Consider the following 23,588-nt stretch of genomic DNA (forward strand, 5'->3'; position numbering starts at 1 on the left):
ATGCAGATGGGGAGGATGGGTCTTGCTTGGGTTCAAAGGGCAGCAGAGGGCAGTCATCTCCAGGGTGCTTGGTGGTCCCAGAGCTCATCCTCACCTCCGTTATTTCAAAGCTCCGTTATTTCTGTTTGCAGAAGTGCTGCTGCTGATTATGTTTTAAATCTGTAGCACCAGCATCAGGATTTCCTTTGGCAGTGGAAGTCCCAGCCCCACCCAACCCTGCCCGGCCTCCCTTCTGTGCGTCCAGCTGCCTGGCCACTTGAAACACTAGACTGTATATTCAGAAGTAGGGGGTGGGGAACACATGCTGGCCTCCAGCTCAAAGGATGTGTTCTTGTTCAACTCTTGGTGAGGAAATCCAAGTCAGTGCGCCTTACTCCCAATCTCCTTTCCCAGATTGTAAGCAGCAGGACCTTTGGGTGCACAGAATCCGGCTTAGGTCTCTGATCAGTCACTGGGACTAAACCCCTTTCTTCCCTAATGTGATCACAGTAGTCTGCACTTTGTCTGTCTTTGTCTCTGGTTGATCCTGTGTCCAAATAAACCCAAGTGTGTCCGAGTGGGTTGGACTGTATGCTTTTTGGAAGCCCGAGCTCTCATTGTTCCCTGTGGTGCCTCAGAACAGGAAGTTGCAGGGTCTTGGACGAGCTTCCATGAAGTATGGCCTCCCGTTGGGCTCGATTTCTCAGAAGACAGGCTCTGAAGCGGAGATTTACACAGAGCAGGTTCCCAGGAGGCAGTGTGGGCAAAAACACCTGTGAGAGAGTTGAGGGCAGCAGGCCCTGCAGAGGGAGAAGTTGAGCTGGAAGGCCTCAGCTGATGCCACAGGCCCCCTGGAGCTGCGATGGTCCCTGGGCTCCCCTGGGTGCTGGTACAGGCTGTTCTGGCGGAGGGGGAACCTTACATGAAGCAGCTGCATTTGAGGAGGAAACTGTCAGCAAACAGCCAGGGTGAGAGCATCTCTGTCCTAGAGGCTGGTGGAGGGCTTTTCTTGCTGTGGGCCCTCTGCCTCTGAGTCGCCGGGACGCTTGCTAGAAACGCATGTTTCTGGGTTGAGAAGTGATGAGTTTATCTTTGGGGGTGAGGACTGGTCAGTTGCATTTCCTGCTGGTTCCCCACGTGATTTTGATGGTCACTAGAATTTGAGAGTCATTCTTGGATAGGGCTTTCAGGCCAAAGTATACTTCAGTAAAGTAAACATTTGCCTTATTTTTTGATAGCTGAACATTCCTCACTTGGTTTTAGATCTAGGATTCTGTAGGTTGATACTCTGAAGTGCTGGAGAAACAAAGAGGGTTTCATTTCTTTGATTTGGATAAAATTCCTTTCATCCTAGACACGAAATCGCTTTGAAGGCACCAGGTCGGAAGTGGAATCCCTGATGAAGAAGATGAAGGAGAATCCCCTTGAGCACAAGACCATCAGTCCTTACACTATGGAAGGGTACCTCTACGTCCAGGAGAAACGTGAGTGCCAGGCCAGCCAGCGGCGTGGGTGTACTCATGCCTTTTGTCTCAGGAGCTAGGGGTGTATCCAGTAGTCCCTGACATGGAACATTTTGGTCAAAGCAGAATGACTTTATAGTTCAGCTTTCTAGGGAAAAGATGCTGTCCACAAGGTCTTGTCTATCTCCTAGTGATATATTGTGTTTTCTGTGTAACTGGAATCCTGTTGCAACCCAGAATTCATAGGCTCTGCGCTGCCACCTCTCCCCGTGGTGGGACTCTACTCTTGAGGTTCCTGTATACCCTCAGTATAGCTTTACATACCACAGCCTTGGCGTAGAGGCCTTGGAGAGGTCTAACTGGCTGGGTTTTATAGTCATATCCTTTGGTAGACCTAATAATAGTTGTTTTTGAGATTTGTTTCAGCAAGGCCTAAAGTACTATGATTTTGGCTCTTTCCTTCTTCACTTCAACTCCTGTCATTCCAGAATGTTATGAAAAGTAGAAATAAAAGCTCACTTCACAAGCCAGGGAGAAGGGCCATTGACTTGCCCATAGGATGTCAAGGAAAGAAATGCTAGGTACTGCTAACCTAGGGTTTTCAGTGATGACTCAGATTTATGCTCTGGGCTGTAGCACTCCCAGACTTAATTCATGCATGCAGTACTAGAGATTAAAGAAAGGGCATTATTTTCCTTTAATGGGTAGTTCTTCTTATAGTCTCCTGTCTGGGCACTGTTGATTAGGATTGTCAAATGTCTTCACTCCCAGAAGTTTCCTAAGAAACAAAATACTTACAGTGATTATTCTGTGTAGTGATTGCTCAGAAATTTGCTTGGGCATAAAATTGTTCCCTGGTGACAATGGTGTAGTGATGGGATTGGAGGTTGGAGTATCAGTTGTGATGAGAGTTTTATGTCCCTTATTCTTACAGGTATGAGCTTGTTAAGGCTTGTAAGAAGCAGAAGCTACATATACAGCACTTTGGAAATCTTTGTGCCATCACTGGAGTTTATTCTCTAAGCCACAAAAACACATGAGAATAGTTGCTGTTTTCATTTGTTCTTAATGCTCCAATATAAACGCTCCATTGCTTTTTAAGTGTATTAAGTGATATCCAACACTTGCAATGGGTATTCATACCCTGAAAAATACCTATTAAGTGTCTGCTGAATCTTTTTTCATGTTATCATTATTTTTTAATCATATCTGTTATGCAATCTCTATAAACATCCAGAACTCATATTGATTGAGGTCTTTGCAGGCTAACAATGCCAATTATGCCTTCTTCCCCTAATAGTACTTTGTTTGAAATAAAGTAATTGGCCAGGCACCAGTAAAATAAGAAACTGTCAGAATTTGTCTTCAGGGCACCTGCCTCTTTCCCGAGGGATAATTTTGAGGGACAAACACTTAGATTACATTTGAGCATTTACATTTACTTCCGTTCCACATGTCTAGTGTCTCTGGGTTTTCTTTGTCTGCTTTTCAGATCTTCTTGAGTTCTGCTGAAGTAAAAATTAGGAATTTGAAAGTAGGTCAGAACCCCTGTATATATCTGTGCACGTGATCACAGCGTAGCTGTGTGGGAAGCGTGAAGTCATCGCACCAGATGGGGACGGTGACGGGCATTTTGAGGAGCCTTTCTATGTTCTTGTCCAGTCATCTTACTCCTGTCAGGGGAGAGAAAGGAAGCTTCAGATGGAAATTGATGATGGGAAAATGAATTAATTTCCCCAGAGAACCTCTACTTCCATTGTATTTTAAGACCCATCAGATGCAGCATTTAGTGGGAAAAAGTCTTCCTTGGTCCTTGGGAAAAGTCCTGGGTTAGTTCCACTTCCAGCATGTGAGATTAGATTTCTGCCTGTGGTTGTCTAGCTGGTGTGGAGAATATATTGCCCCTCAGTTCAGTTCAGTTCAGTCGCTCAGTCGTGTCCGACTCTTTGCAACCCCATGAATCGCAGCACACCAGGCCTCCCTGTCCATCACCAACTCACGGAGTTCACCCAGACTCACGTCCATCGAATCAGTGATGCCATCCAGTGATGTCGTCCCCTTCTCCTCCTGCCCCCAATCCCTCCCAGCATATTGCCCCTATAAACAGTTTAAGGATAGGTGAGCATTGTGAGTTACATGTTCTGTGTTGTCCAGTATTCAGTGGACATGTAGAGATGTTTAATGGGGAATATTACTTTGCAGGTCACTTTGGAACTTCGTGGGTGAAGCATTACTGTACATATCAACGGGATTCCAAACAAATCACCATGGTACCATTTGACCAAAAGTCAGGAGGAAAGGGGGTGAGTTCATTTTTAAATTTCATGTTTGATTTACTTGGTTAACATATGATGAGTGTAATGCATGTTTGAAGTAATACCTCCAATGTTCACTGTAATTTTCTTCATTTTTATATAGTAGTTTCAGGGGGGATGGCATCTGAATAAAGTAAATAAATAAGATGATTATTTTTAGTTATAAGCTGTGTTAGAAGCTGTAATTAAGACAGATTCTTGTATTTCACATATATGCAATATTAAGTGTGTTAATATGTTTAGATACTAGAAATCCTTGGATGACCTCATCCTGTGAAACTAATTTTCATCACTTGCATCTGATACCTAGAGGACTGCCAGTTGGCAGTTTAGATGTTCCAGTTATCTATCTATCATTTCAGTTTTCCAGATATCTATTCCAGTTATTTATTGTAAAAGAACACTAAAAAATGTAGTGACTTTTAAAACAGCACCAATCATTTTAGTTATTTCTTACAGTTTCTGTGGGTAAGGACTTTGGGGAGCATGTGGGTGAGTGGTTTGGGCTTAGAGTTTCTCAAATGGTTCCAATCAGTTGGTGACTGGAACTGGATCATAAGGGTTTGAAGCAACTCTGGGCTGATCAGATATCTTCCTTTCTCCTGACCTCCTCTTCTCTTCTCTTCCCTCTTTCTCTTTTGCTCTGTATAGTTCCAAGTCCTGTTCTCTGGCTTCTCTATGTGGGCTGGTTTGGGCTTCTTCATAGCATGGCGGCCTCAGGACAGCTAAAGTTTTCAGGAGTGAGTCTTCCAGCAATAAAAGCAGACACTGCATTGCCTTTTAATGATCTAGACTTATGTTGGCCCTGTGTGTTGGTTGAAGCAGTTATGAAAGCCCACCTAAGCTCACCCAGTTGTAGCGGGAGAGGGCAGACCCTGTCTTAGGAGGAACAGCACAGTTGCATTACATTGAGAGCATGTGGGGTGAAAGACGTCCTTGTGGCCATCATTACAAGAGCCAGGCTGCATCTGTGGGGTGACTGCTGCAAGAAGTGCCTTGCCGTGCCCCAGGGTTCACCTTTCCTCTGGGAGCGCTCCGTCTGTCTACATTGCCTTTTTGGGTCTGTTCTGTCTTTTCTCTCTGGCTGCACATTACATCTCCTTCTTCTTTTTCCTTTCAGTATTCTATTTATGATGGTCCTCTCTGTGAAATTTTTTTTTTTTTTTAATTTGTCGTGCTCAGGCATTTTGGCCTTTCTGGATTTGCGGATTGCTGTCTTTTAGTAATTTTGGAAAATCCTTTTCAATTATCATTTTGAATTTTCCCCCCTCCCCATTCTTTCTATTATCTCCTTCTGGAGATATTTAAATACTTTTAATAAAAAGTGTTTATATTTTTCATTTCTTTGAATCTCTGGACTGCGTTATGGATAATTTCTCTGGGTCTATCTTTAGTGTAAAGAATTTTTTGCTGTGTCTGACCTGTCGATAAGGTAGTCCTCTGTAAGTATTCCAACTGTGGCCTTCCTTGTGCTGCATTTTTGTGCCTCCTGTTGGGTTTGCTTGCACGTGTGCAGGCGCTGCAGTGTAGAGGCGGAGAGCACTGGCTCTGAGGTTAGACTGCCCAGGTCAGTGATGTGTGACGCTGTCGTCATTATTGTTAGCTGCTCCCCCAAGCTGCCCCCTTGCTCTCTGCCACTTCCAGTTTCTCTTCCTGACTTTCTTTTTCTTAGGCCACAACACTGGAGTTGGTCAGCATCTCTGTCCTTCCTTGTATGAAAGCATAAAAAAAAAGTCAAGTCACTTTTAATGTTTCTTGTTAGGGGTAAAGTTGACTTATAAATAATCGCAGGAAGATGGACATGTGAAATGATCAAACATAGAGAAATTATAGAGTTAGAAGAAATAGTAACAATCTCTGTTAATAGGAGTTGCTTATTATCATGAACTGGAAATAGAGTTAGGTCTGCCTTTCTTAGATCAAGTCATAGTTCTTTTCTAATTTCTAGTCCTTCTAGAAATCAACTTCACTGAGTTATTCTCTCACAGTCTTTTGGGACTGTTTATCTGGTGCTTTCCTAAACCTGGAGCGAAGGAACTCTCTTGTATTTTCTCTACTCCTTTCTTGCCACACTTAAAAGTGAAGGGCAGAGACCAATTATGGTGAGTGTTTGGAACTCCTTAGACTTTACTGAGATAAAAGGAAACACTGAGTTCTTAAGAGGTTTATATGTATTAATGTATATAAACTTCTTGGGACAGAAAATAGAGGCTGACACAGAGGCTGCTCTATTGGGAGCTTGGTATTATATGAAATCATTTTTCTAGTAATAATTACTTATATTTATATTATATTTTACATTTTCTAAAATATTGTCCTTTCTCTTCCTGTTTGATCCATTTTTCCTCCTTTACAAAAGAGGAAATTGAGGATCAGAGAGAGAAAGTGATTTCTAAGGCTATATGATCAGTGAGTACTAAAGCCAGTACTCACACCCTGATTCTGGAGCTGGCGTCTCCTGATTCTGAGGCAAATCAAATAGAATAATAATGTATAAATTTAAAATAATAGCTTTTCATGACATCTCTGTTTCCTTAGCCTCAGGGTGGAAGAGACATGAAGACTGGCTGTCCAGAGGTGATATCTTCTTAATTTATACAGGAGGAACATGTGATGTCATTGTGTTACATGTTTATACAAAGCTCTCTTAGGAGCTGGAGATAAACTTAAATAGGTGATAGGGTGTTTTCTTTTCCTAACATGCTCTTTATCCTTCTCTCCTTCCTTATCCCCTTGCATTTGGGTTATTTTCCTTTGAAAGTACCCGCTTTTCTCTTCATTTCAGTCCAGGAGACGTGAGCAGATTTTCTGCATCCTCTTGGAGACAGGGCTTGTATGTGGTGAAAGACAGTACCCCGAGTTCTACCCGTGAGATAAGGCCCCTCTCTGTGGGAGCCCTGGAATAGCCCAGGGCTGACCCTGTCCCTTCCCTGGCTTGAAACCCTTCATTATGTTCCCACTGCTTGCAGGATACAGACCATAATCTGGATGATCAGCTCCCTGTCTTCCTCAGTCCTCTTTCACTCTTGCTCTTGGATTCCAGACACACCGACTTCCTTTCAGTTCCTCCAGGGCTCCATGGACCCTGACTGTGGGGGCCTCTTCACCTGCTGTTCTCCACCCAGATCCGTGTTCTTGGTTTTATCTCCTATGAATCCTTTGGTCTCAGTTCAAGAAAGCCTTTGCTGACCTTTTTGCCCAGGTTACACCCCCTTAATTTAGGCTTTTGTAGCACAACATGCTTCTTTTTTTGTAGTGTTTGTCATGGTTGTAACTCTTCATTTGTTTGTATAAGTGATCGTTATCTCTCTTCCCCATTTTTTAAAACCATGATACTTGAACAGATTGTCCTTATAGATTTTTCCTGGTATGTTATGGTCATTTTTGGAACAAAGTCTTATATTCCTCTTATTTCTGCTTATATTTGCCAGTTTTGTATAGATCTCTGTTTTCTCCTATTTCTCAGGGACACCTTCCCCTAACCCAGAGAAGGAAATGGCAACCCACTCGAGTAGTCTTGCCTGGAGAATCCCATGGACAGAGGAGCCTGGCAGGCTACTGTCCATGGGGTCACCAGAGTCGGACACGACTTAGCGACTAAACCACCCTCCCCCTAAACTTTCCAAGTGGGAAGCAGTCCAACACCATTAAATCAGAAATAGAGTTAGATATTAACATGGTCAGAAGTACATATGCTTGTGCATTTATGGTCATACATTTACGCATTGCAGAAGGAGCAGTTCTCAATCTGAGAAGTTAATCTTTGCCATTCAGTAAGACAATAGTGTAAGACTTGTGAATGTAGACTGTCTCTTCCTAGATCTTCTGTGTTTTATGTGCTATTTTGATATTAGTGGGTGATTAAGTTTTACCATATGCAGTCACATTTCCTATTATTCAACAGACTAGGCAAGTTTGTTAATTTCCCCCTAGTTTAGGAAGAAACATTGGCAGATACAGGAGAAAAAGGAACCCTAAAAAATTCCTATGTGACAGGAAGAGAAGAAATCAGGGGCAGAAACCTCTATGTTTCTAAGCAGTAAATTAGTGCTGTGCTGTGTGACAAAACTGTTGCATTCCATTTGTACAATGGAATACTACCCAATAGTTCAAAGAAAAAAGCTCCTTTGTTTTATACCATGGATTTAAAAAATTGCTTGCATTGTTTTAATGTTAATTTTTATTTTTTATTGAGATATAGTTGATTTCCAATACTACCTATGTTTCAGGTATAAAACAGTGATTCACAATTTTTTACAGTTATACTCCATTTATAGTTATTATAAAATATTGATATATTCCCTGTGCTGTACAATATATCCTTGTAACTTATTTATTTTGTACATAGTAATTTGTATCTCTTAATCCCTTACCCCTATCTTGCTACTCCCTCCTTCCCTCTTCCCACTGGTTTGTTCTGTATATCTGTGAGTCTGTTTCTTTTTTGTTCTATTCAAATGTGTTTCATTTTTTAGCTTTCACAGATTTATTTGTCTTTCTCTGATTTACTTTATTAAGCGTAATACCCTCCAAGTTCATCCATGTTGTTGCAAATGGCAGAGTTTAATTCTCTTTTGTGAGTAGTATTCTGTTGTATGTGTGTGTGTCTATATGTGTGTCATACACACACACCCCACTTCTGTTATTTAAAAAAAAAAATATATATATATATGGGATTTTTTTTGGCTGTAGTAGGTCTTTGTTGCTGTACGCAGGCTTTGTCTAGTTGTGAAGAGCGGGGACACTCTAGTTGCAGCAGTGGTGGCTTCTCTTGTTTTGGTGCACAGGCTTCTAGGAGTGCAGGCTTCAATAGTTGTGGGCTCAGTAGTTGTGGCTCATGGGCTCTAGAACCCTGGCTTAGTAGTTGTGGTGCTTGGGCTTAGTTGTTCCACAGCATGAGGGGTCTACCCTGACCAGGGACCAAACCAGTGTCCCCTACATTGCAAGGCGGATTCTTAACCACTGAACTGCCAGGGAAGCCCTGTACCACTTCTTTATCCATTCATCTGTTGATGGACACTTAGGTTGCTTTCATATCTTGACAATTGTAAATAATGCTTCTAAGAACACTGGGGTATGTGTATCTTTTTGAATTAGTGTTTTGTTTTCTTTTGGATGTACGTATACCCAGGAGTGGGATTGCTGGGTCATGTGGTAGTTCTATTTTTAGTTGGTTGAAAAACTTCCATACTGTATTTCACAGTGCTACACCAATTTACATTCCCACCAACAGTGTACAAGGGTTCCCTTTTCCCTACATCCTCACATCCTCACTAACATTTATTATTTGTGGTCTTTTTGATAATAGTCATTTTGATAGGAGTAGGATGATATCTCATTGTGATTTTGACTTGTGTTTCTCTGATGTTTAGTCATGTTTAGCAGCTTTTCATGTGTCTATTGGCCATCTGCATTTCCTCTTTGGAAAAATATCTGTCTAAGTCTTCTCCTCATTTTTTAGTTGAGGTGTTAGCTTTTTTGTTGTTGACTTGTATGTGTTGTTTATATATTTGGGGTATTACCCCCTTGTTGATCATATCATTTGTAAAAAGAAATAAACCCTTGATTTACACAGCATGAGTGACTAGCAAATGAATTACGCTGAATGAAAGAAGTCTGGCATAAAAGGGCATTCCATTTGTATACAGTTACAGAGCATTCAAACTAATTTGTAGTGGCAGAACAGATTCAGTGTTTGCCTGGGAATGGACTGGGTGGAGGGCTGATGGATTACAAAGGGACTCACAAGGAAACTTGTGGGCTGATGGAAATGTTCATTACCTTGATTATGTTGGTGATTTCATGGATGTATACAGATGTCAAAACTCATAAGTTGTTTACTTAAACATATGCAATATATTATACATTAAAAATTATACTCAAGATCCCCTGGAGAAGGGAATGGCTACCCATTCCAGTATCTTGCCTAGAGAATTCCATGGACAGAGGAGCCTGGAAGGCTACTGTTCATAGGGTCACAATGAGTCAGACCTGACTGAGTGATAGGATGGATAAACAAGGTCCTATTGTATATCACAGGGATCTATAGTCAGTATCCTTGATAAACCATAATGGAAAAGAACTGAAAAAGAATGTGTATGCAAATAACTGAGTGACTTTGCTGTACAGCAGAAATTAACACAACATTGTAAATCAAGTATACTTCAATAAGAAAGTACATACTTTAAATATGCTGCTGCTGCTGCTAAGTCGATTCAGTCGTGTCCAACTCTGTGCGACCCCAGAGACGGCAGCCCACCAGGCTTCCCCGTCCCTGGGATTCTCCAGGCAAGAACACTGGAGTGGGTTGCCATTTCCTTCTCCAATGCATGAAAGTGAAAAGTGAAAGTGAAGTCGCTCAGTCGTGTCCGATTCTAGCGACCCCATGGACTGCAGCCCACCAGGCTCCTCCGTCCATGGGATTTTCCAGGCAGAAGTACTGGAATGGGGTGCCATTGAAAAAGCTGTTAAAACATATTCATTGCACACCTACTCTGTTCCAGGGACTGTTTGGTCTCTGGGGACCCAAGGGCAAGCAAAAAATAGGCTTAGTACGTGCCCTCAGGGAACTTGCAGCCTAATGAGGAGAGAGACATTATTTGAATCATCCTTTGGGCAGCAGCAGATCTCAGCTGTGATCAGTGCTATGAGGGAAGGAGCGGGGTACATGGTGCTATGTGAGCATGTCTGGTGTATTTGCAGGAATGTTTTTAGTGAGAAGTGACCATTGAACCAAGATCATAGAAGTTCAGAATTGGAAGGAGGACCTCAAGGTCGTCTTGTTTCAACTCTTATCAAACCTGCAGATTAAACTTATTTAAAACAATACCAACAAGAGTTTAATCTAGCATGTGTTGCTGCTATATATACCATCATAATCTATCAATACTCAGATGCTGGGCTCCAAGTAAAACATGGCTCACAGATTTTATCTGCATGAGGCTCTGGCCTGAGGAAGTTGGTGACCAACCTCCTGTGGTCCTGAATACTCAGGTCTTAGAGGATGAAATGATCACTCCTGTTTATGTGGCATCTTTGTCCAGGAGAGGAGCATGGCCCGAGTTCTGGCCTCATTTTGACTGTCTGTGTCTTCCCAACAGGGAGAAGATGAATCAGTCACCCTCAAATCCTGCACACGGCGGAAAACAGACTCCATTGAGAAGAGATTTTGCTTTGACGTCGAAGCAGTAGACAGGTGAGCAGTTGTCACACTTTTTCTGAGAAACAAATATTGCTGAATTTGAATTTCTTACCTTTCCCATCTAGTCAGAACATTCTGGTTTTTTACCCCCTCTTTCCCATCTCCATTCCTCCATTTAAAATAGAGGCCAATTGCTCGTTTGTAGGAATCAGTATCTCTACCCCTGTGCTTTACATTTGGCACTGAGGCCCTGGTTGGTTTTCTTTTAATGTCAGGGCTTCCTTCTTAAGAATGTGTGTTAGGTCTCAGGAGGGTGAATTTATGTTTAAAGAGATCTAATTAGCACAATTGTATCAACTATATGAGATTTTTTACTTAGAATTTTTATGAAATGATTCAAAAGGAGTTAGGTAAAGGGAAAAGTAGAAGTTCTACTCAATTCAAAAAGGGGCTTTTAGTTACAGCATTTTGCTTACCATTGTGTGTATGCACCCAAGAAAGAAAACACCCCATTTGTGAAATCAGTCTTTGGAGAGGAAGCTCTGTGTTGTGTTCCTCGAGATTTATAGAATCTCATTAAGTTGTACCATTTCATGATGTTAAGCTCGTTTGACAGCATTCCAGTTCTTTGAGACACTGTACTTGGCAACAGGTTAATTCTTTGAATGAACGCCATGAGTTAAGCTCATTTAAGCTGTCTATTCAAGATCAGCAGTGCTAGCACAAAGATGCTTAGATCTCAGCATGATTCTCTTGTCATGCTGTTTAATTTCTCCCCTTTATTAAAAAAAAAAGAAAAAGGTACACATTTTGTCAGGCCAGTACTTCTAACTTCCCTGAGACATTTGCCTGTGGCCACTTCATGACAGCTCTAAAGGATCTGGAGCGAGGGTACCACCTGGCGTGTTCTGCTCCGTGTGCCGCCAGGGGGTGAAATGCCTTCCTGTGGAGCGATGTGTCCCTGCAGTGTGGCCCCTGAGGCTGATAGCGTGCCTTTGGAGAGAGTATGCCCATGTAGCCTAAATTGGACATTTGTGGAAACCAACCATGTCTCATTAGCAGTCTAGTTACTATACTTTTGACTCTCAAGTCAGGAAACCCAGATCTAAATTTTGACTTAGTAAAATTTTGCTTAGTAGCATATGACTTTGGGCAAGTCACTTAATCTTTAGAGGCCTTGATTTCCTTCTCTGGAAAGTGAAGATGGTCATAATACCTAGTTCCTGGAATGGTTAGGATTCAAGAAGATAAGGCATATAAAATGCTTGGCAGAGTAGCAAATAATAAATGTTCATCAATGAGTTGTTATTAGTTATTAATTAGCATGTCCCTCATGGTTATCTGACTTGATATTTCAAAAGCTAGCATCTAAATGCAGAGGAATAAATATAATTTGTAAAGAAAAGCGAGTACCGTAGTTGTTTGCTATGTGTGGGTTGTGAGGGGAAGGGAATGGAGAAGGGCTGTATGGAGGAGTAGGTTGAATTGGGGTAGCAAAGGGGGATTGTGAAAAGTACACCGCAAACTAAGATTATTCTTGACTTTAAACAAATCCTACATCTGGATGCTTTGAGCCCTTGTAGGCATCTCTCTTCTCTATTACAAGTTTGGAATTTGTAAGAATTCATATTTGTTGACGTCCATGAAAAATGGATTAGTGGATGTGTTTGTGTGGAAAGGAGCCCTGTTGTGTGATCCTGGTCAGCTGAATAGTTCCCAGAGATGGTGATCTATATGTAGGGCTCCTTGAACAAGGGCATGCCCTGCATTGCAGCTCTTGTTATTTTGGAAATGAGGTCAGTGACACTTTCTGAAGCTGAGTCATTTTCTTCTTCAGAAGTTTCCCAGAAGTTGTAAAGAGTTGCTTTTTAGGCAATTAAAACTCACCATGGTTCCTCCATCTCATTTCCACCCTTGCCAACACTTCCTACCACCTTCCCCCTGTGTTAGGCCAGAAAAGCTTTGCACATCTCAATTATAAGCCGAGAGCAAATGTGTCACATTCAACATACTGAGTGTATTTGGGAAGTCCATTTCTTTTAAGTCATCGCCTCTGGTTTCCTTGGCGTGACATGGAGAGGTTTCAGTTGTGGTTCAGAATGAGGCTGCTGAATCTCCTCTTAATAAACAGGAAGGGAGTAGAGGGTTCTGTTGTATTATTTGTGTTTTTAATGTTCAGTGTATTGTGATGCTGTTCTGCCTGGGGAGAGCCTGCCCAATTCAGGGCAGGCCGGTTTTTGGAGTCATCTGAGGGCTGAACCTGGGGAGTACCACTGACATGTGGACTCCTGGTCCACAGCCACGCTGCCTCCACTGGCCCCAGCACCCCAGGAGGCAATATTCCTCTGCCTGAACCATCCAGGGCCAGGAACCAGGCCCCTAGGGACTGCTCTCACAGCTTAGCACCTGTGAAGTTATTCAAACTAGCCAGTCCTAAACAGTTGACCTGGCCCTGCCTTGCCTTTGGTGCAGAAACTCTAACAAAGGTCAGAGTCCGGACTCTCCTCTCCAGCCACTTCTGCCTCCTGGATGATGCTGGTGTTTTCCCACGTGGTCTATGTGGTGTTCCAGGCATCCTGTTTCTAGCACCCTTGAATATAAGAAAAGTGGTTTACTGGAGTCCCTTCTGTCTCCTCTCGTGGTTGCACTCGACTGGCCATCACCTGAAAGAACACAGGACATCCATGAGCCACCTTCTCTCCATTTTCTACACAGGTCGTCATCTTTGGTCTCAAAGATGAGGTTACCATTGGCACTATTTTCTTTAGCATCTTTCTGCATTTTCCCCCCACATCCAGGAAGAAACAGGTGAGAGGGAAAGGCATTTGCATGTGCTCAGGGGAGGCATCCCTGAGAACTCTGCATAGAGTCCTGTTCTCTGGAAGACGCCTGCACCCCTCTTTTTCCACCAGTGTGCTTTAGCAAGGCAGGGATGCTGCTAGCTGTCCTGCTGTCTTTGCAACCTTCCACAGACTTCTTGGCTTCTGCCTGCTGAGTTGGAGAAGCAAAGGGGTGAAATGCAAGTTTAGCACCTAGGAAATGTGAAAGTCAGTGAGGGAATGGTTACCTTTAGCAGCATGAGGTTTTAGAATGTTCCCAGAGTATGTAGCACAGATTAACATTTATGTAGTAGCTATTAATGTTTTATTCTATGAAGATATTACTGTATGCTAAAGTGTGACTTATTTGACTTAGAATATGTGAAGTTGTGGGGTTTGAAGATTGACTACTTTTATCCTTTAGGCTCAGCGCTGATATTTCATGTCATTGTGTAGCTGAAACTGTAGCCTTTAGGAAGTGATGTTCTAGGAGGTGAGTGTTGTGAGTTGAAGATACCAGTGTCTCTTACTGTGTGGTGAGAACCGCCCACTCTCAACATCCACAGGGGTGCTTGTGAGAACTGCAGCTTCTTGTTCCTGCCCCAGACCTACACAGTCTACCTTTCTGCAAGAGGGACCCTGAAGTCCACTTTCTGAATAAGGTCTTCTGTTGTCCTCTCTTCTTGGTCACAACTGGTGTATTAAAGGGCAGGCATATCCTAGTATAGTGTTCTCAGAGTGCACCAAAGCATTTTCCTTGTTAAAAACAAGCAACAGTAAAACAAAACAAAACAACTCAGGCTCCTTTACTAAGGAGCTTAATTCTTGGCTTGATGGAGGAGAATATAGCTAGTAGAAAAGATGATCAGCAGTCTCTGATATAGAGTATTAGGAATAAAGCAACAGTAAAACCCACAATAAAACCCAGTCTTTTAGTTAACTGTGGAGGAGACAGCAGTCAGAGAGTACTTTCTGGAGCTGAACACTTCATGTAATTTCATGTAATCCTCACCCAGCCCAGGGAGACTTGTGCTCCAAGTGTCTCATGTTACTGAGGAGGGATCTGCAGTTTAGAGGGTGAGTCTTACCCAAGGTTCAGGTGGGAGTTGAACTGAGGGCACTTTTGCTGCCTCAGAACTCAGGGTGTTTTAGAAGCGTTTTCGAGTGAGGAGCCTAGGGCTGTCTGTACTTGGATCTTGGGGCCGCTGCTGAGCAGTCTCCTTGCTGACTGTGAAATCTGAGGAGTGCTTTCTCACTCTCGTTTTTGGCGTTTGGTGTGTAAACTAATGGTGGTTGAACAAAAAGCAGCACACACACTTCTGTTCCCGTATCTCCTACTCTGTGCTCTTCAGAAAGTCCTCACATGGCTAACGGTTTAATGAGGCACACAGGAGGTGTTCCGTGAATGCTGTGTACACTCTTCTTTTGCCTCTTATTCCTGACGATTTACATTTCTGTTCGTCTAAGGAGACTGGCATGAGTAAGAGATCCAAGCGCTGGCGCCATTTGTCAGTAGAATGTTTGCACTGCATCCCAGGGCATTGCTGCCAGTTCGTTAACCCTCAAATTCTGCCAAAAAGGGATTAATCCCTGACACTTCTGTCCTCTAGGAAGAACTGTTGTAACTCTGACCTATGAATGAGTTGGAAATCAAATTGAGGATTAATTCAGAGTTTAGGGATTTAGATTTATACCTCTTGAACTTTTTGTGTCAAAGATCCTCCTTAATACTGTGAATACATTTCAGAAAGCTACTTTTAATTCTTACATCTAAGAATCTGTGTGGCCTTAAATGAGTGTGTGACTTGTAGTAGTTGTGGGTGTTACCACAACTTGCTCTGAAGAAGAATATCTTATTTTCCCAGAAGGTACTTGTTATGGGTTAGGTTGTATACCCGACAAGTTCATAATGCTGAAATTCTGATCTCCAGTGTCTGACAACAAAAATTGTTTGGAGATAGAGTATTTGTAGATGTAGTCAAGTTAGAATGAGGTGATTAGATTAGGGTGGGCTCTAATTCAGTCTGACTAGTGTCCTGATAGAAAGGGGTAATTTGGACACAGAGCCAGACATGTACACAGGGAGAATGCCATGTGAACATGAAGGCAGAGATCAGGGTGATGTCTCTTTGAGCCAGGGGATGCCAGAGATTGCTAGCATACCACCAGCAGCTAGGACAAAGGCATGGAAAAGCTTCTCCTTTACGTACTGCAAAAGGAACCCACTTGCTGACATTTTGGTCTCGAGCTTCTAGCCTCTAGACCTGTGAGATAATACTTTTCTGTTATTCATGTCACTCACTTTGGGGGCCTTTGTTATAGCAGCCCGAGCAAACCAATACAGTATTGGATAAGAGGGATTCTCGCAAGGAGGCAGCCATGATAGGCCCCTACAACCTTTTAGATGGGTGGCCCAGTACACATTCCTTGAACAATCCCATTGATAAGGAGCTCCATTTCACAAAACCACCCTTTTACATACATTATCTTCCTTAGTATTTGAAAAATCATTATTTCTTATACCTTAATAAAAAGGCATTCTTTGGTGCCTTTGTATTACCTTGCTGTAGAATTGAACATTTGAAAGTTTATATGTTACATTGGTTAATATAATAAAAAATAGATTTTTTTTCTCTTTAAATTGTGTTAACTCTTTTTGAGTGAATTTAATGTAAAATTTCTGAGTAAAAAATGAGTTTGTCTAAAGGCAGCTGTTAGGGGTAGTGGCATGTGATACTTGGCATTATCTGTCTTTAGTTACTTTGAATAATTAACTCTACCATGCAGCGTCTTATGGAAATTAATGAGCAGATGTAGGGAAAATACTTGTTTAAGCTGAAGAATCATGGTGGTAGTCATCTCTCAGCATCTCTGCATTTGTTTATTTTAAAGAGATATCTCACAAATGTATGTGATACATGGGTATTTTCTCTCAAATGTTTTCCGGAAGGAGCCATAAACCATATGGAAAATAATAGAAACAAAAGACTTCTTTTTGATGCATTGAATCAGTGTAGTCTCTTGAGGAGTGGTGTTTATACTTGGAGGAAAGGAAACAATTAGAATGCTTTATGTTTTCCAGGACTAGCTGACCCCAACAGAAGTCCATACATTTGAAGATATTGTGTGGAGTGTTGCATGCCCCATTCCCACCTTCTCTCCAGAGGTGGGCAGAACCGGAGAACTTATTAGGATCACAGGTTACTGGGCACTAGGGGTGTCATGGGGACCAAGACAAGCATAGTCCTTGCCTTCATGGGTCTTACTTAGCACTGATTGTAGAATGGCAAACACATTCGTGCAACTGGAGGTATAAATACCAGTATACTGAGTGTTCAGCAAACTTGGAGGATCAAAATGCTATGCTGCTGCTTCTGCTGCTGCTAAGTCGCTTCAGTTGTGTCCGAGACAGCAGCCCACCACGCTCCCCCGTCCCTGGGATTCTCCAGGCAAGAACACTGGAGTGGCTTGCCATTTCCTTCTCCAATGCATGAAAGTGAAAAGTGAAAGTGAAGTCGCTCAGTCATGTCCGACTCTTAGCGACCCCATGGACTGCAGCCTACCAGGCTCCTCTGTCCATGGGATTTTCCAGGCAAGAGTACCGGAGTGGGGTGCCATTGCCTTCTCCGAAAAAGCTATGAGGAAGGTGTAACTCACAGGGGGACTTCACCCTTCCAGTCTTACAGAGAGTGATGGCATAATTAGAAGGCTTTGAATTTTCATTTCCTCTCTTCTCCCCCTCCCCCTCCTCATTTATTAGCCATAACTAACTGCTGGAGACTCTACTGACCATGGAGATAACAAAGTTTAATGAAGCAGTATGAATCTATTGGACTTTCCTTCTTAAGAGTCATCATCTCATTTTTCTTGCAAACCACATTCACAGTCCTCCTTCTGTGAGCTTTCCATGAATAGGTAGATAGAGACAGCTTTCCTGTCAAGCAGCCCTAGCCTGGCATGTCACACCCACCGTGAACTCTGTCCTCGCGTCCCACCATGCACTAGGTATTTGCACGTTGTACAGGCTTTCCTTTGTATTGGCTAGTTGTTCAGTTAGTTATGTTTTATATAACTCTGTTCAATTCTAACTATCCGTCTCAGGTAATTTGCTCCCAGAGGCAGAATAACATTACTTCGTTCAGCTTTTAGTGCAGTACTGTGTGCTTGTAGTTCAATTTTGTTTTTTATAGTAATGCACTTTCAGAGTTAGATTATTTTGTTCTTTCCTTTGGGACTTCGGTGAATTACTATGTAAGAGATTATGGGAACTGAATCATGTTAGTTGATATTTAAACTGAAGCTTGGGCAAGTTTAAACATAATCTCCATTTCTGTATAGGTAGGACAGAACCCCAGAAGAATGGGAAATTGGTTAAAGAAAGAATAGTGACAGCTAGAAAGATTAATGGAAGATCTGAATAATCTACCCCAACCTTCTAATGAGTCACCACCCTTAGTATATTTTTACAGAAGGCTGCGTGATGCAGGTAAAAAGTCAAAGCAGCCCTCAGTTGGAATTTGGGATCTGCCTCTTACTGGCTGTGTGAGTCTGGACTGGTGGATTAACCACTTCTGTAAGATGGGGCTAATCATACCTACCTTGTAAGATTATTTTGAAAATGGAATACTGTAATATTCTTCCCTGATGTAGTTCTCTGTTGGAAGAGGTTCTTTCTCTGAAGTTTGCTCTCTATCCTAAAACCTGGGACTTCATTGTTCTTACAGTGTACCTTAGTGTTAGGAGGTATTTCTTTGAGCCTGTTTCATTTTGATGGCATACCTACCTTTCAAGTCTTCTATAAGTTGAGAGTGAATACAGGTACTTTAAGGGTATATGTGTACAGGAGGAAGAATCTATTTTCAAACTATATGTGATAATCTATTATTTATATATATTTCCTATACAAGATAAAAGGTTTAAGCCCTTCTTTCCAATTTATGCTCTCGAAAGGAAGCCATACGATACTACTTTTAAGTTAAAATAATACTCTTCTAGTTTGGAATGTGGTGTGTGTGCGTGCATTCGTTTGCGTGTCTTTGTGATGTTTTGCGAGTGTAAGACTGTGTTTTCCAAAAAGGATCATCTTATGTAACAGACTTTGTTTCAGTGCTCAGCCTCTAGATGGCAGTGTTGTATACGTATTATAAGTGTTAGCTGGTCCAGTGGAAAATTAGCTGTCCTTTCTACACTGACATTTAGTAGTCAGTGGTGTGTGTGTGACGTGTGTTTCTGTAGAAGAAACCATCATGTGAATATTACCTCTTAAAGGAAAGGCATTCTAAATGACTCATTCTTTCCCTAGAAATTCCTTCCTTCCCACCCTTCTGTGATGGATCACTTCATACCCACTTTCCTGCAGAAGCAAGCATGCTCAGTGAGTGCAGCCTCTGTTTGAACAGTGCATTTTACCTTACTTTCTGAACTCATGTGTCAGGCTCTTTGCTTCAGGGACAGCTTATTCGAGGCTGGTGTTAAAAACAGATGAGTGATTGGGACTGTTCAGTTTGTGCTGAGAACCAGGCATTTCTGCTTTTCCCTTTTGGTGCAGTCTGCCTTTATCTTCTGCAGCAGATGAATCCATTTTTCCTGGTTTCAAACTTCCCCTCCCCTCCCCTTCTCACCCCTTGTTTGAAATAATATTTGATTTTGCCTTCCTGCTGGTTGGTTAGAGTGCCGGTCTCAATGCCGTTGACATTTCGGGGAGGAAATGGCTTTTTCCTTCCTCAGAGGGTGTTCTCCTGCTCTGACTTCCATGATTTGGGTGGGGGTAGAGTGGGGAGAAATATTGTACTTTCTGAATTGCTCCTTGACTGTTTCATAAAATAAGCTAGTTGAGAAGTTCTTAGAATCTTTAGACGTTGTGTATTTTTTAAATTGCTGTTTTTTTTTTTTTCTTTTCCTTTTTAAAAAGTTAAATGAGAGCGTATTTGCTGTTTGATTCTGGTTTAAGTAAGAATGGGATGTGCTGGTTAATGAATTGTGGTATGAAGTAAGGCAACCGTATTTATTTTATTTCTATTACTTAATCCTGTTTCTGTTCTTTAGTCTACATGGTGAAATTTGGAATTTTATTGATTGAATATACCAGTTTATTTGCTAATTTCTAAGTATAAAATGAGTTTAGTTTTTAAAAACCAAAATTTTGCTATTATATGAGTCTGAAGAAAGGAGACAGTTCAGTGTATAAACTCCACTTACCTGTGTGTCTGTTCATCATGAGATAGAATACTAAGAAGGATTGATAAATGACCTAGAAGATTTTTAGAATTAGAATATTTTTTCGTAGGTTGTTATCAAAATAACAAGCGTTTGCATTCCCCCTGAGGGTTATTCTTCCTGGCAATGCTTTCTGCTGGTGGTGTGTGTTGAGATCTGCTTACTCTTCGGTCCGTGGTGCCTGTGGTGCATAACTGGCACTCAGTCAGTATGTTTCATTAAAGACCGTGTAACTTACTGTGCCAAAGATGTCTTTGTCTGGGCTTCCTGATGTTTCATGACTTCATTCTCCTTTAAAGTAAAAATGTAAGGAAATTATCCGAAGCGATTGGCAGTATTCCTCTGTAGACTGTTATCTTTGCTATGGTCCTGATTATTTTAGGACCTCTCCTCCCAGGAGCTCAGTGCCATAGGCTATGGTAGGTTATGATTCATTCACTCATTAGGATCATATCCTTTCTAAATAATTGATTAGAAGCCTGCTTCTGAAAATTTCTCAAGGGCTGTACGTGTATTTGTGTATGTGGGGGTGGGGGTGTGTGTGGAGGAAGTCCTTTCCTCCTTCTCCTGTTTCCTTTCTCCAGAGAGAGAGATAGAGAGAAAGAAGTGCCTTCTCCCCCTTCCCTCCGTCCTCCTGAGGAAACGGTCACCTTGGATCCCAGGGCACAGATACTCCCTGCTTGGGGTGGGGGCAGTACAGTGTTGAGCTTCACGGATGGGCCTTGCTTTAGAGTCAGGCAGACTGGGCTTTCAAGGTGAGGCTTTGCCGTTGCCTACCAGTTGAAGATTGTGCAAGTCATTTCTGAGCCTCAATTTTTTAAAAGAAGTATAATGAAAGTACCTACTTCACTGCGAGGAACAAATGATAGTGCTAGCCACACCCTTAGCCCAGTGCTCGGCCCATAGTAAACAGTAAACCTTAGCTGCAGTTGGCGGGCCGCTGTTTGCAGTGTCTGGTTTCTCCCTCACGTCTGTCTTTTCTCACCTGTAGCCCACTGCAGGTTACTCTGGCGTGTGTATTTTTCTCATGTGCAAGCATATGTAATGCACAAGGACCGCCAATGGTTATTTATCTCAGAACATGCAAATTGTGCAGATTCATACGTTTTTGAATGGTAGATGAATATAGTAGATGAATGTTGCCCTTCTGTGATGGCACTGAGTCCTCATATTGGAAAAAAATGGGCAAGTATCCCCAGTTCCCCTTTCGTTAATGAACTGGAAAGACTCTGCTCAGTTGGACTGTGAGGCACATCGAGAATGCAGACATGCATCGTTGTTAGTCCCAGGGCACGAGATGCATTGTAACATGTGGGGATGCCTTGGGATGGAGCTCGGGTAGGGAGAGGCAGAGAAGGACCAACACAGACCCCAGAATCGCAGGCTGGCAGTCCGTAGATGTTCAATTTGGCTTGAATAGTGTTTGAGGCAACATTTGAAAATGGGAAAGATGTGTAAACACTGACCCTGACTTCCCACGTGCCAGCTGTCTGTAGAGCTGAATGGCACATGCCTCGTTTAGGTGGGGCATGTGCTTTCTACTTTGTGACAATCTCCACCATGCCCTGATGTCCCCCACCATGGTGACAGGGGACAGCTGCCATTTTGCCTTGCATTTGTGCTGTTGTTTTTCCCATAGAGGGAAACCCCTTTTGTTTCTGTGACTTGATATTTGGCAAAACTAATACAATTATGTAAAGTTTAAAAATAAAATAAAATTAGAAAAAAAAAAAAAAAAATAATGAGCTGCGCATTTTAAGGTAAATGAGACCACATCTGTTTTCCTTGGGGCAGGGAAGACTCTTATCCAGTTTTCCTCATTTTGCTTACTTGTCTGGTCTCTGTACATATTTGACTCTGTAATCTCACATATACACGGAAGAGATGTCATTCTCCAGGATTATTCTGCTTTGTCCATAAGTTTGTGTACTGAAGATCTGCCATATGTTTGGTAACATGAAGATCTGCTGAAACCTTGCATGCTTGTAATTGCCAAGGAACAGTTAAGGATCAGTTTTGCCAGTAGCACTTTAAAGGCAAAGACCACTTCCTTTGGCACTCATGTGTCTCTCTTTACCTGTGACTGGCAACCTCTTCTCTAGACCTTCATCGTTTTCCTCTGTCTTTCTATCTAGGCACAGTGAGGCAGGTTTTGTGCACAGGCTGTGAGAACATGTGTTTCTGTGGATGCCACAGTCCTTTTACTCGGAGTTTAACCCTTATATGTGCAGTACTGTGGATAGAACCTGGGGAATGAACTCTTGACAGCAGAAGATTTATAGTCTTATGAATGAGTAAGCCCTAGATCTTTGGAGGTCAGTGTAGAAAGATAAGTACTGTTAGATTCTGAGTGTGTTTCAGTGGGGTGGAGTGAGTTAGTAATAGCATCTCCTGGTCCAGTAGGAAGTGGGTGAATTGCCAAGCCACTGAGATCACCGTTGTTGACTCAGATTCAGGAATAAGATTAGAGTAGGAAGGCTGTCCAGCAACCCTGGAATCAGAAAGCTGTGACCTGACATGAGTGGTCCCAGGTTCCTGGATGTGCGAATAAATGATGTATTACTTTACGTGGACCCTTTGTGGAGACCAGAGTTGAAAGGAGATAAGGTGGTGGGTAGCAGTTTGCCTTTTGATAGGTGAATAACTATTTTCTGCATCACCCCAGTAGTGTGAGAGGCAAAGTGCTTAGAAAATTGCACATCCTTATTCATGCGTCTTAAGAGGATCCAGATAGAGCACCAACCAAGGACTTGTTCAGAGTGAACAGGAGGTACTGTATTTGAAGTAGAATTTTAGGATTGAACTCTAGAAAGGATTATAAATCATTTGTTCTGTCCTCTGGTGGGTAGTGGGAACACTCTGTCAGGTTTTCTAGGATTTGCTGAAGACCCCTTATCAATGATCAGACATTAAGTCCAAAAGGGGGAAGTAGGCCACTTTTACTCAGGAGGAAGAAGGAAATGGCCATGATCTCAGAGCCTGTATGTCAGCCCTTGGCTGTGGTAGAGGTGTGATTTTTCAGTGGTATGTGACAGTGTTTGGGGGGGTGGGGATCATGTGTATCAGAAGCACCTGTGACTCTTTCTTTCCCTTTTTAATCTGCCCTTCTCCTCCCATAATTTGGACACTACCCAACACTTGTCATCTGTTCCCTCCACTGACCTGCTGCTCATTTGCTCCTGTGATAACAACTACTTTTTGGACCACTTACGTTGTGTCTGACATTTTGAAATGCCTTATACATAGTTCACTTAGCCTTCATGACCACCACATGAGCTAGGTACTCTTATTGTCTGTTTTTTAAAGAATAACATAGAGTCATTCAATTACTTGTCTGCTAGCAAGCACTAAAGTCAGAATGGCAAGTAAGGTTAGTTGACAAGTGGTATATCTTTGGTATTTAAAAACATTTTTTTTATTGAGTTATAATCAGAATAAAATGCATAAATCTTAAGTCTATATCTTAATGACTGTGCACACACAGACACATCCTCCCACATACCTGTGTGACCACCTAGGTCAAGTTATAGAACACTTCTGTCACTCTGGCAGGTTTTCTTGGGCACCTTCCTAATCACTGCCCATACTTCTTCTCTAAGACGAAATCACTGTTCTGGTTTCTCCCAGCACAGGACTTTTCAAGAATTTGAACATT

At 42.2% G+C, this 23,588-nt stretch overlaps 1 protein-coding gene across 5 annotated transcripts in view; it reads left to right on the forward strand.

Moving 5' to 3' along the window:
- The window catches only part of ARHGAP26 (Rho GTPase activating protein 26), a 475,515-nt gene that overhangs the window by 153,912 nt on the left and 298,015 nt on the right, over positions 1-23,588 (forward strand). For all 5 annotated transcript variants that reach the window (XM_070374544.1, XM_005904294.3, XM_070374543.1 and 2 more), the window contains exons 8-10: positions 1,334-1,463; positions 3,645-3,745; positions 10,858-10,952. In XM_070374544.1, the coding sequence (XP_070230645.1) occupies positions 1,334-1,463; positions 3,645-3,745; positions 10,858-10,952 (326 nt within the window). The remainder of the gene's footprint in view (positions 1-1,333; positions 1,464-3,644; positions 3,746-10,857; positions 10,953-23,588) is intronic.

Source organism: Bos mutus, chromosome 7, assembly GCF_027580195.1.
Source record: "Bos mutus isolate GX-2022 chromosome 7, NWIPB_WYAK_1.1, whole genome shotgun sequence".
Classification (NCBI taxonomy): domain Eukaryota; kingdom Metazoa; phylum Chordata; class Mammalia; order Artiodactyla; family Bovidae; genus Bos; species Bos mutus.